The following is a 14218-nucleotide window of genomic DNA, read 5'->3' as shown; positions in this document are numbered from 1 at the left end:
CTTATTATTAAGCTTTTGAAATAAAGTGGGTGCAACCTTTCTCTCCTTCCAAAAGTAAATAGTGATTTATGGAACTTGAGTTTTCCTTCTGATTTTAAGTTCAGACTATTTTTCACCTTGAAAAGCAAATAAATTTCTACTGTGGGGAACTTTTGTGGGTGATACAAACTTTTCATAAATAAAGGGAACCTTTCAAAAATGGGAGTAATTAACATATGATACTGCTAGAGGGAAAAACATCTAGCGATGTGATTTAGGAGGGGAATTCAGCAATTCACTAACAGATGTTACATAATTCCTTTGAAAAATATAAGCAACCTCTGGAGGTGATAAGGCTGGATTCTTTAGAATCGAACCTAAATCTAGATAAAGGGGGAAATCATCTTCCTAATTGGAAATTGCTGAATTTATAGACTTCTTACTATTTCCTTCTGATAGCAAAGTAGAAAATTGGAGAGTGAAGTTATTAAACAGAAAAAGAAAGGATAGCAGGAAGGCAGTGAGCAGAAGTGCCAGGCTTGTCCTCTACCTCCAAGTCTGTGGGGTTGAGTGCATACCCAGTATCCTTTCACAGGTTTACAAAAGTCTAATTTCAATTTTGGGGAAATTTAGTATATTTATTTTCAATTAAAATTGTAATTAAACATTTCCAGTTCATTGAGATTTGAAATCTGTTACTAAGAAAATTGAGGGTGGGACACATGGATCAGGGTTTTCCTGACCCACAGCTTCTCAAAGGGTAGATGTGCCGTGTGAAATAAAGCACTGATAGCAGACATTTCACTGATTTCTGAAAGACAAAAAAATAGGGACTAGAGTATATTTTTAGAAAAAATGTAAAAGCAGTCCATTTGTATTTGTAAGTCTTCACAAAGGCCTTATGCAATTTTGTAGTTTTAATGATAGATTGATTGTAAGTATAGTAGTAATTGAATCTTTTTGATAAAATAGTGAATTTCTTAAATTGCTTAATATGACTCCAGTTCTGGTCTGTTCATCTATCGTCTCATCATCTATGGAAGCTAATTTTATTTTGCCATACAACATGAAATATTAAAGTACATACATATAATCGTTTGATGTACATATTCTAAGTCTTTAATAGATTTGGCCTTTGTATGTGGACATTCTCTATCAGCCTGAAATACTACATTTTAAAAGTTTATAATGTCTTTTTGAAGATCCCTTTATTAAGGATATCAAATATTTAGTTCATCTGCCACCAATATCCCCTTTCATGTCCAGGGAAGACATGGCTAATCCCTGTTGGCAGTTTTTTTTCTCTACTAGTCCCATTTGTGTCCTAGACTCCTCACAACACTGGTCCCTGCAGTCACTACCTGTGATAAACCATTTGCCATCCTAACTCTATAATGTCTAGTTAATAATTAAAAGAAAACTTTTACATTCATATCTGATCTAATAGCCTTTTATGATTTAATACAGAGAGTTTTATCTTTGATGATGGAGTTCACCCCAGGACGAAAAAAGACCCATCTAAAACCACTAGATTAATTTCCGAATTTGAAGAAGATGGGTCTGTATCTCTACAAGACACTCCTTCTCAAGCTCTTCTGAGGATATACCTTGAAAAGCAACAGGATGTTGATGAAAGCCTGACATTGCGTTTCTCAACATGTGAAGAATTTTTAAGATCTTATATAAGCTTTATTTTGAGAGTGGCAATTCATCAAATTCTTGGAGCACCACTTAGAGAGAGTCCAGATTGTATAAATTTCAGAAATGTAACAGAAGTGGTATTTGATGAGTTTTGGGGGCCTACCTCTGGCAAGAATGTTTCACTAAGTGAAATGCTAAAGGAAGAGTCAGAAGACATGTTAGAACAAGCAGTTTCAAAAACTGAGAGCATTGGACTAGAAAGCAGGGCTGATTGGTATATTTCTCACAAAACTTATGACATTGGCAATAGAAAGGAGTTCGAAAGATTTAAGAAATTTATAAAAGGTACATTAGGGGAGAGATATTGGTGCCTATGGATGGATATTGAGAGGTTAAAAGTTCTTAAGGATCCTGGAAGACATCAAAGGTATTTCTCTTTTTTTATTTTTCAATAGTTTAAAACCAAATTATAGAATATTAGTTTGGGTCATTTAAGCACAAGCAGAAAGCCTGAAATAAATATATAAGTGTAATTTATACTTTTAGAGGAAAGAATAATAATAAGATTTATTATAATATTGATTTACATAAAAGATACCTTATGCCAGTGTAAGGGGCCTGCTCAGTTAACAAATTCTATGGTGTTTAGTCAGCTGCTACTTAGACATTTATATCTGAATCACATATCTGCTAGATATGATGCTGGATATCCTCTAGAGAGCCTCTTAAAGGTCTGATGGGGTGCAGGTCTTTGGCCGCTCCATGTGTTTTAGGTCACTATGAGTCTTAACCTTAACAGGACTCTGCTTTAGGAAAGTCCTTATCTTGTCAGTGTTCTACTGCTCTGCTCTGAGCTCTGAAGCAGATCAACTATAGTAGACGGCAATTCCTATTAAAGGTTTGATTGAGTAAGTGCTAGTGACTGGATTATTCCAGTTATTTCAGTGGCATTCATTTTGTAAAGCCCATTGTTGTATATAGTTATAAGAGCAGGGGTTACCAAATGGTTCATTATGAAGCATGACCTGATTGATCCCAGGGTGGAAGGCCACTACCACTTTCCAAGACATGTTAGGGAAGGGATATGAAAACAAGCTACATAGGTTCTTCAGAATTAATATTGTATTAGTTCCAATTGTTGCTGTAATAAATTACCACAAACTAGATGGCTTAAAACAACACAAATATATTCTCTTACAGTTAAAAGATTAGAAATCTAAAATGGGTATGCAGAGCTGCATTCCTTCTGGACACTCTAGAGGAGAATCCATCTTCTTGCCTTTGCCAGCTTCCGAGGCCACCTGCTTCCCTTGGTTCATGACCCTTCCTCCATCTTCGAAGCCAGCAGCATGATGTCTTTTCTCCTCTCTGATCTCTGCTTCTATCCTCACATCTTTTCTCTATGACTCTTACCCTCCTGCCTCCTTCTTAGAAGGACTATTACGATTACATCAGCACCAACTAAATAGTCCAGGATAATCTCCTCAAAATCTCTGGAGAGTCCCTTTTATCATGTAGGGTAACATCCTTAGGTTCTAGAGATTAGGATATAGACATCTTTGTAAGGCCTACCAAAAATACCCCTCCCATTCCGGTACCTGTGAGAAATATTTTTATCTCCCTGTTTTGGTTTTAAGATAGTTCATTACTTGCCTGAAACATTTTGGAAGGGAAAATATTTAGCTAGTTGAATATTGTGTCAGTGTGTGTATGTATTTGTGTATGTATTTTATTTCAGACATATTGAGAAGATGAAAAAATGCTATCTAGTGAGCAATGGAGATTGCTATCTTTCTACAGAAATCTTATCAAAATTTAAACTGCTAGATGGATCTCAGTGGAATGAAGAACACTTAAAAAATATTCAGACTGAGGTTGTAAAACCCTTACTTCTTTATTGGTAAGAAAAAATAATGTGAATCAGAGTTATTTGCTTTCACTTTTCTTAAGCTTGTTACAAATTATACTTTTCTGTCTTGAGGATATAACATTTATGGAAATCTTAAATGACAAGATTGTTACATCTTTGGCCTTCTTTAAAGTATCTATCCTTTAGAGAATTTTGATATTTGAGGGACATTAAATCCCTAATAAGTCTGGACAGTACTTAAGTTCCATTTTAACTTTGTGAGCGTATCCTTCTACACCTGACCTTTTTACGCTCAGTATGTCAACAAATTGATGCGTGTGCGCACATGTGAGTGTGTGCACATGTAGCTTGAGTTAGATTTATCATCTCAATAAACATTCTATGAGCACCTTCTATGGACAAAGTGCTGTGCTAAGGATACAAGGGTAAAACATAGGCAAGTCTAGTGATCCTAGTCTACTGGGAGGAACATGCATGTGAAATGAGTGTTATAAAAGAAAGTGTGGTGAATGCACAAGATACAGAGAAGAGGTCATATTTCACCTGGGACTTGAGGGACTCTATGCAAGAAAAAGAGAATGGACCTAGTGGGGAAAATATGTGCCATCTGAGGATCAATGGGCTGTCCATTGTGGCTGTGATGGGTTTGGTTATGTTCCTTCTCTGCTTTAAGTCTTTCGCTAGTTACCCCAAAGCTTTCAGTGTAGAGTTCAAATTCCTTAAGTTAACAAATAAAATCATCATGATTTGTCCCTTGCCTCCGTCTCTGACATTATCTCCCATCTAGGTATTCCAGATTACTTGTATACTTTGTATTTTTCTATATATATAGAGAGAATGTTGTTTTTCTCTTTCTTTATAAGCTTCTATACTTGAATATTTAAGAAATGAAGAAAGGTATAAATGTACTATAATAAGCACCTATGTACACACCACCCAACTTAAAAAATATTACTGATACAGTAGAAGCTTTCCTTTTTTTAATTTAACTTTTCATTTTGAGATAATTATAGATTCATATGCAGTTGTAAGAAATAATGCAAATTCTATATACCTTTCACCCAGTTTCTCCCAGTGGTAACATCTTGCATAACTCTAGTACAATATTGCAATGAGGAAATTGACATTGGTATAACTCTCCAATCTTTTTTCATATTTTGCCAGTTTTACATGCATTTATTTCTCTGTGTATAGTTAGTTTTATATAGTTTTATCACATGCATTTGCCATTACAGTCAAGATACAGAGCAGTTACAGTACCACATTCATCCCTTTGTACTGCTCTCTTATAACCATACATATTTCTTTCCTTCCCCCTTTCTCATAATCCCTGGAAAGTACTAATCTATCATATAAGTGAAATAATGCAGTATATAATCTTTGGGGATTATTTTTTTCATTCAGCGTAATTCCTTTGAGATCCATCCAAGTTGTTTTATTCTTTTTCATTGCTGAGTAGTATTCTGTTGTATGGATGTTACACATTCATTCACCCATTAGAGTTGTTTCCTGTCTTTTGATATTACTAATAAAGCTGCTGTGAACATCCATGTACAGGTTTCTGCATGAAGATAAGTCTTCCTTTCTCTGGGATAAATGTCCAAGAGTAAGATTAGTGGGTCATATAGTCTATTTTTATTTTCAATAGAAACTGCCAAACTATTTTCCAGAGTTGATGTACCCTTTTACATTCCCACCAGCAGTGTATGAATGATCCAGTTTTTCTGCATCCTTGCAATTGTTTGATGTTGTCACAATTTTCTGTTTTAGCCAGTAAATGCTTATTTACTTATTTTAGTAAGTGTGTAGTGATATCTCATTATAGTTTTACTTTGAATCTCTCCAATTGTTAATGATGCTGAACATCTTCTATATGCATATACTTCAGTGACATATATGTGTGTTTTGTACATTTTCTAATTGGATTGTTTTCTTTCTCATTATTGAGTTTTAGAGTTATTTTTATGCTTTAGATACTAGCCATTAGTCAGATATATAGTTTGCAAATATTTTCTTCTAGTCTTTAGCTTGTCTTCCTTTTTTTTTTTAATAGATTCCTGTTGAGTTTGTTTGCGCTTGTTTTGTTGTGGATTTTTTTTGTTTTTTTAAATTTTTATTTGTTTATTATTTTTGTCTGCGTTGGGTCTTTGTTGCTGTGTGAGGACTTTCTCTAGTTGTGGTGAAGGGGAGCTACTCTTCGTTGTGGTGCAGTGGCTTCTCTTGTTGCGGACCGCAGGCTCTATGCGTGCGGGCTTCAGTAGTTGCAGCACGTGAGCTCAGTAGTTGTGGCACATGGGCTTAGTTTCTCTGTGGCATGTGGGATCTTCCTGGCCCAGGGATTGAACCCATGTCCCCAGCAGTTCACAGGCGAATTCTTAACCACTTTGCCACCAGGAAAGTCCCAATCTTGTCTTCTTTTTTTAAAAATAAATTTATTTATTTATTTATTTATTTATTTATTTATTTATTTATTTTTATTTATTGGCTGTGTTGGGTCTTCGTTGCTACATGGGGGCTTTCTCTAGTTGTGGCAAGTGGGGGCTACTCTTTGTTGTGGTGCAGGGGCTTCTCATTGTGGTGGCTTCTCTCATGTTGCTTTAGGCATGCTCGCTTCAGTAGTTGTGGCACATGGACTTAGTTGCTCTTTGGCATATGGGAATCTTCCTGGAGCAGGGATCAAACCTGAGTCCCCTGCACTGACAGGCAGATTCTTAACTACTGTGCCACCAGGGAAGTCTTACATAGCTTGTCTTCTTAAAGACAAACTTTCCAAAGATTTCTTAAAAGGGTCTTTCAGAGCTTCTGGGTTGGTGAACATGTAGATGTGCTGGGAGGGTGGTGCACCCACATCCCTTGCCTTATGCTTCTCTTCCATCTGGCTATTCCTGAGTTATATCCTTTTATAATAAGCCAGTCATCTAGATTAAGCAAACAAGTAAAAATATTGTGGATAATGGGAACCAGAGTTCTCATCAATGTGGAAGAGTTACAAATATAGAAGATATAGAAGAGAACAGACTGAATCCTGTGGTGATGAACTGGAATTAGAGGTGCAAATGGAAAACCCAGCTTTTACAAACTCAAGTCACCATACTAATTATGAAGACTAATTCACTGAAAAAAAAAAAACAAAAACAGGACAAATCAAACAACAGAAGACCATACAGGCAAGAAAGAAAACAGCTTGCAAGAGAAAATCTGAAATTAGACACGTGTGGGATTTTCCTTGGGAAGGGGAGGGAAGTATACTGGGGACTCTCTAAATGAAGGGTTCCACATATTACGAAGGGATTCTGAGAGGTAGAAAAACAATATTGCTGACATTGCCATTTTCCCAGTATCCTTTCTTACCTTTTTTCTTGATCTGGATAAATCCTGTGTATTCTTTAAAATTCAAACCTAAACACAAACACTCATGTAACCACCATGTTGGCTGGGAAATAAAGCATTTCCAAGACCCCTGAAGATGCCTTCATGATCACAACATCCTCACCCCCACTTGGAGGTAACCACTATCTTGACTTTTGTGATCCTCACTTAGCTTTTCTTTGTAGTTTTACCAACCACGTATGCAAATAAATCCCTAAACATGTATTTTTTTAAAATAAATGTATTTATTTATTTATTTTCTGTCTGCATTGGGTCTTCATTGCTGTTCGTGGGCTTTCTCTAGTTGTGGTGAGGGAGGGCTACTCTTCATTGAGGTGAGTGGGCTTCTTATTGAGGTGACTTCTCTTGTTGTGGAGCATGGGCTCTAGGCACTTGGGCTTCAGTAGTTGTGGCTCATGGACTTAGTTACTCCACAGCATATGGGATCTTCCCAGAACAGGGCTTGAACCCATGTCCCCTTCATTAGCAGGTGGATTCTTAACCACTGCGCCACCAGGGAAGTCCAAATCCCTAAACATGTTTTTTTATCTGCCTGTTCTACAACTTTATAAAAATGGAATCATGTTGTATACCTTCTTTGGTGTCTTCTATCAGCCTTATATTTGTAAGATATGACTGTAAGTGTATTTAAGAGTTTTATTAATTTTTTCACTGTTGTATATGATATTCCAGTGCATGAATATACCGTAATTTATTTATTGTTTTAAAAAATGTGTCATTTTCTTTTTTCACAATTACAAGCAGTGCTGTAAGCATATTCATTTTTCCAAAATGGTTATACCAATTTGCACTCCCACCAACAGAATATGAGAATATCCATTGCTACAAATCCATGGTAACATTTAATACTGTCAGATTCTTAAATTTTTGCCTATGTATTTGCTATGCCATTGGTGTCTTATGTTTTTCACTTGCATTTTCCTGATTATTGAAGTTAATAACCTTTTCAATATTTAGTGGTCATTTGGATTTCAATTTCGTGAATTGCTTATTTATCTTTTTTGCCCATTTTTCTATTGGGAGATACACAGATAGATGGATAGATAAATAGATATAGATAGATATACACACACATATGCACACACATATACATATACATGTTTACACACACATATATTGGATACAGTCCCTTTGGTGAATTATGTGGCAAATATCTTCTCCCATTCTCTAGAGCTGCAGAGTTAAGAGGTATACAATGTACATGAGAACCTGTATGATGGAAGTGTGAAAAAGAATGCAATACCTGCTTAGGACTGACTGTGAAATGTAGTCCACAGTATTTGATGAATTCACATAGTGGCTAATAAAAAAATCAATGCAATGAATTAAATAAGAATGCAAGGTTAAAATGGTCAAGGCAGTAGGGACTTATGGAGTCATCTGAATATATTGTAATGATGGGAATCAGAAAATTGATATACCTAGATTTCCTGTCCAGCACATGTATGATTTATTTGATAAGGATCTTGTAAATATGCCCACTTACTAATTGGCATGAAAATAAGAGTGAATTTTGGATTTTTCCAAGTCTGCAAGTAAAAGTTTTGAAATATAGTGTAAAATGACCACCCAGATCTTTACAGGGTGCTTTCTGATCCTAAACTAATTATGGACTTTGGATTCTCTTCCACTCCTAAACAGTGTTCACATCAGGGAAATATCTACCTTATTCCTGTTTTTAAAGGGAGGCAATTTTCTACCAGGACCTGAAATATGAAGTGGGAATTAGTCTTTGGGCCATGGCACCAGGGGGGAAACCTAGTCCAAGAAGCAATTAACAACAGGCCCTGACAGCTGAAGTTAACCCTAATGCCAATGTAGAGTTAGCCCACAGACTGAGTACGGGAATATCCATCCATTTAAGTGGGGCCTTGATATTGTGCCAAACATTCTTTTTCCTAAATTTCTGGCAGTAGCATCGGTCTTTCATTTATTATATAAATTGTTATAAAACTAATTCCTACCTTTAAATTTAAGGCTTGAAAATATATCATATGACTCATAATCCACTTTAGTAGTCTACTTAAGCATTATAAAAACATTTATATATTTTTAAATGTTAATTTTATCCACTAGTTTTTTTTGGTAACTATATGTAAACTCTAAATTGCTTTCAAACAGATCACAGGTTCATTTTATGTTTGTTTTACTAGAAACTTTACATTATCTTTAAAAATTCCTTCATCGAATAGATATATAGATTTCTTTTTCTTATCAAGCAGATAATAATGTGAATGTAATTTTATTAATTGTTTATTCTTCATGTATATTGCCTCTTTATATTGTAGAAGTGAATGTGATTTCAGGCAGTTGATAAATCATAGAATAACATTGGAGGGAGGGGCTAGGCAGCAAAAAAAGAAGAAGAAATTATTAGAAAAGGGATGTGGCAAGACTGATAATTGTGAGCACAGATATTATATATTTGGTAGGCTTTTGATTTTTGAGGTTTATTGCCTGGTTTAATCTTAAATTTGTTTTTCCTCTAACTAGGGCACCAAGATTCTGTATTACTCATTCATCATCAACAAAACATGCTAGTGCTGAACTGAAATTCTGGCACCTTCGTCAAGAGAAACCAAGGAAGGATGTTGACCCTTTTCCACAAATGGCAACTCTCTTGCCATTAAGACCTAAGTCTTGCATTCCACAGATATCTGAGATACAGGTAGGATGTACATTGATGCTTTGATCTCTTGAGTTTGTAGTAAAATATCCATGCTTGGGTTTTATACACTAGTACTTAAGTTTCATCATAAGATTTCTTTTTGGTTGTTATTAATGTACACGCTGCAACAGTTAGAAAAGAAGAAAACCTATGGTTTGTTCGCTACCAATCAGCCAATGTGATCTTTTAAAAATGCATGGTCATGTCACTCACTTGCTCAAAACTCTCTAGTGACCTCCTCTCTCACTCAGAATATAAGCCAGAGTCTTACACAGCTGCCCACACCCCAACTAACTTCCTGACCTTATTTCCTAGCATTCTTCTCTAGCTTGCACCACTCCACACTGGCCTCTTTGCTGTTCTTAGAACACACCAAGCAAAAACCTGAGAGGGTTGCACATGCTGTTCCCTTCACTTGGAGCACTTTTCCTCCAGATATGTTGTCCCTCACTCACTTTGGTGCCTGCTCTGATATCACTTAATCAGAGGCTATCCTTGACTCTTCCATATAAGCACACTTGTGTACGACAGCACAGTTGCCCTCCCTCACTATCTGAGCCTTCTGCTCTGCTTTATTTTGCTTTATTGTGCTTAAGACCACATGATTTATGTTTATTGTCTTTCACCTCCTACTAGAATATAAGGGACTTTTCTTTGTTAACTGCTTTTCCTCAGTGCCTAGAACAAAATTAGAAACAGTGAGCATTTTTTCACGATGGGGAAGAATAAGATAGTACAAAAAAATAGAGGGGGAAAAGTCCACAAAGAGAAGAAAAGTTAACCAGCTTTACAGAGAAGAGGTAAATAACCCTCCATGCTTTGGCAGAGAGATATAATAAATGTAGCTAAGACTTGCATTAATAAGAGCCTTATTAATCTTTCTAGCCTTTAAAGGTGTCACAGAATGTTAAGTGTTATTGGCCATAGTCACACACAACCCCTTCAAAAAAGATTATGATCAGGATATCTTATTTTTAAAAGTCGGGAAGATGTATAATATAGTTTTAAAACTTCTGCTTCTACAAGTAGTGCTTTAGAACTGGAAATACCGTACAATTTTTTTGTTAATGGGTTCTGAATCCTGTATACATACTAGAATCACATAGCTTTTAAACACACTGATGCCTGGTCCCGCCTTCAGAGAGTCTGATTTAATTGATATAGACTGGGTGCGAGTCACTGTCTAAAATCAGGAGGTTGGCTTAGAACTGAGGTTCTCATCCTGCCTGAACATTAGAGTCACATTTTAGAACCTACATTTTAATGAGATGCCTGGGTAATTCGTATGCAAAGCTACAAGCTGGTGGTTCTCAAGCTTCAGCATACATGAGTCACCTGAAGAGCTTGTTAGAATAGATACTTCAGGGCTCCACCTAAAGATCAAGATTCAGTAGCTCTGGGATGGGGCCCAAAGATTTGCATATCTCACAAACTCCATCCCAGGTGATGTTCTTTCTGCTGGTCTGGGGACCACACTTTGAGTTAGTGTCACTGTAGTGAACTAATGGTTTCTTAGCAATTGTTTCTGGCCTCCTTTGCACTTGCGGCCTTTTCATAAACCACTCTACTGATCAGTCTGAGCTTCCTGCCCATGTGACTTTGTGACCCAGTCACCAACTGAATACAAATCTTAGAGGTGTAATGTAGGGAGCACATCATCTGATAACATTTGGCTTTCTGAGTACCATCAGCATATGTTGTCGTTGGTGTTTTCTAGCTGGATAACTCATTCTGATCTCATTCTGTTTCACCCACAGAAAACAGTGTAAGTAATGGAACTCGATTCTATTTCTTTATTTTTCCTGTTTTAGAAGTTATCATTTATATACAGTAAAATTCACCCTTTTTTGTACTACAGTTCTGTAATTTTTGATAAATATATACATTGTGTAGCTACCATCACAGTCATGATATAGAACAGCTCCTTTATCTGCCCCCTGATTCTACTGTGCTCTTTTGTCAGTTTTTTTTTTTCTCTGTCAGTTTCTTTGGCTACTTTTCTAGCTTTCTCCCAAGCCAGAAAGCTCAAAAATTCTAACTCAGGCCATCCTCTCATTTTAAGTATAATACGCTTAATTTTTTTTTGTGTTAAGAAAACTTTTTTATGGTGTTAAAAAAGCACATAACAAAATTTACCATCTTAACCATTTTCAAGTGTACACTGCAGTGGTTAAGTATATTTGCATTGTTGTGAAACATCTTCAGAACTATTTTATCTAGAAAATTTCAAACTATATACCCATTAACCAACCCCTCCTGCATCCCCTGGTAACCACCATTCTACTTTGTGTCTATGAATTTGACCACTTTTGTATGATACACTTTTAATAAACCCTGTGGTCCCACTCATTTAGTGATATTACTTAAAGTCATGCTTTGTTCTGAATTACTAAAACATATGTGAGCCCTGATACCTAGAAAGTTATATGTAAAATGTACTTAACTAATTAATTTTTTAATACAATTCTCTAAAAAAAATATGCAGGTGAGTCAAAAAGTATCCACACTCCGGTTATATTAAAACCTCTATAAATTACACAGCCAGAGTGCGGGTAATTTTTGACTCACCCTCGTAGTAGCCATTAGGCACCTAGAGTGTATATAAGATTTTATGGTTTGTTCTAGATAATAAAGCATCACAAATATATGTTGGGCTTCCTAGGTGGCGCAGTGGTTAAGAATCCGCCTGCCAATGCAGAGGTCACGGGTTCGATCCCAGCTCCAGGAAGATACCACATGCCGCGGAGCAACTAAGTCCGTGTGCCAAAAAAACAAAACAAAAAAACAAATATATGTCTTGCTGTCCAGCAACACGTTACATTCTTTTTTTTTCTTCTTTTTTTAACTTTTTATTTTTTTATTTTTTACAATAAACTGCATACAATTTAGTATCCCAATCTCCCAATTCATTCCCCCCAACTCTCCCCACTTTCCCCACTTGGTGTCCATATGTTTGTTCTCTGCATCTGTGTCTCTGTTTCTGCCTTGCAAACTGGTTGATTTGTACCATTTTTCTATAATCCACATATATGTGTTAATATGCAATATTTGTTTTTCTCTTTCTGATTCACTTCACTCTGTATGACAGTCTCTAGGTCCATCCATGTCTCTAAAAATGTCCCACTTTCATTGCTTTTTACAGCTGAGTAATAGTCCATTGTATGTATATACCACATCTTCTTTATCCATTCATCTGTTGACGGACATTTAGGTTGCTTCCATGTCCTGGCTATTGTAAATAGTGCTGCCATGAACATTGGAGTGCATGCGTCTTTTTGAATTATGGTCTTCTCTGGGTATATGCCCAGTAGTGGGATTGCTGGGTCATATGGTAGTTCTATTTTTAGTTTTGCAAGGAACCTCCATACTGTTCTCCATAGTGGCTGTATCAATTTACATTCCCACCAACAGTGCAAGAGCGTTCCTTTTTCTCCACACCCTCTCCAGCATTTACTGTTTGTCGATTTTCTGATGATGCCCATTCTAACCGGTGTGAGGTGATACCTCATTGTAGTTTTGATTTGCATTTTTCTAATAATTAGTGATGTTGAGCAGCTTTTCATGTGCCTCTTGGCCATCCATATGTCTTCTTTGGAGAAATGCCTGTTTAGATCTTCTGCCCATTTTTTGATTCGGTTGCTTGTTTTTTTGATATTGAGCTGGATAAACTGTTTATATATTTTGGAGATTAATCCTTTGTCTGTTGATTCGTTTGCAAAAATTTTTTCCCATTCTGAGGGTTGTCTTTTCGTCTTGCTTATAGTTTCCTTTGCTGTGCAGAAGCTTTGAAGTTACATTAGGTCCCACTTATTTATTTTTGTTTTTATTTCCATTATTCTAGGGGGTGGATCAAAAAAGATCTTGCTGTTATTTACGTCGAAGAGTGTTCTTCCTATGTTCTCCTCTAGGAGTTTTATACTGTCTGGCCTTACGTTTAGGTCTTTAATCCATCTGGAGTTTATTTTTGTGTGTGGTGTTAGCGAGTGTTCACATTTCATTCTTTTACATGTAGCTGTCCAGTTTTCCCAGCACCACTTATTGAAGAGGCTACCTTTTCTCCATTGTATATCCTTGCCTCCTTTGTCAGAGATTAGTTGACCGTAGTTTATCTCTGGGCTTTCTCTCCTGTTCCATTGATCTATATTTCTGTTTTTGTGCCAGTACCATACTGTCTTGATCACTGTAGCCTTGTAGTATAGCCTGAAGTCAGGAAGCCTGATTCCACCAACTCCGTCTTTCCTTCTCAAGAATGCTTTGGCTATTCGGGGTCTTTTGCATTTCCATACAAATCGTAAAATTTCTTGTTCTAGTTCTGTGAAAAATGCTATCAGTGATTTGATCGGGATTGCACTGAATCTGTAAACTGCTTTCAGTAGTATAGTCATTTTCACAATGTTGATTCTTCCAATCCAAGAACATGCTGTGTCCCTCCATCTGTTTGTGTCGTCTTTGATTTCTTTCATTAGTGTCTTATAGTTTTCTGAGTACAGGTCTTTTACCTCCTTGAAGGTTTATTCCTAGGTATTTTATTCTTTCTGTTGCAGTGGTGAATGGGATTGTTTCCTTAATTTCTCTTTCTGATCTTTCATTGTTGGTGTATAGAAATGTAAGAGATTTCTGTGTGTTAATTTTGTATCCTGCAGCTTTACCAAATTCATTGATTAGCTCAA

The 14218-nt window shown here is 36.3% G+C and overlaps 1 protein-coding gene across 1 annotated transcript in view; it reads left to right on the top strand.

Moving 5' to 3' along the window:
- RGS22 (regulator of G protein signaling 22) overlaps positions 1-14218 on the top strand; it is a 179192-nt gene that overhangs the window by 57491 nt on the left and 107483 nt on the right. Inside the window, exons 8-10 of the mRNA XM_057735472.1 lie at positions 1447-2047; positions 3359-3520; positions 9374-9548. Of these exons, the coding sequence (XP_057591455.1) occupies positions 1447-2047; positions 3359-3520; positions 9374-9548 (938 nt within the window). The remainder of the gene's footprint in view (positions 1-1446; positions 2048-3358; positions 3521-9373; positions 9549-14218) is intronic.

The sequence above is a fragment of the Hippopotamus amphibius genome, chromosome 5 (genome assembly GCF_030028045.1).
Source record: "Hippopotamus amphibius kiboko isolate mHipAmp2 chromosome 5, mHipAmp2.hap2, whole genome shotgun sequence".
NCBI classification, from domain to species: Eukaryota; Metazoa; Chordata; class Mammalia; order Artiodactyla; family Hippopotamidae; genus Hippopotamus; species Hippopotamus amphibius.
The sequence above is the reverse complement of the archived record's forward strand: the minus strand, read 5'-3'. Positions and strand labels throughout refer to the sequence as shown.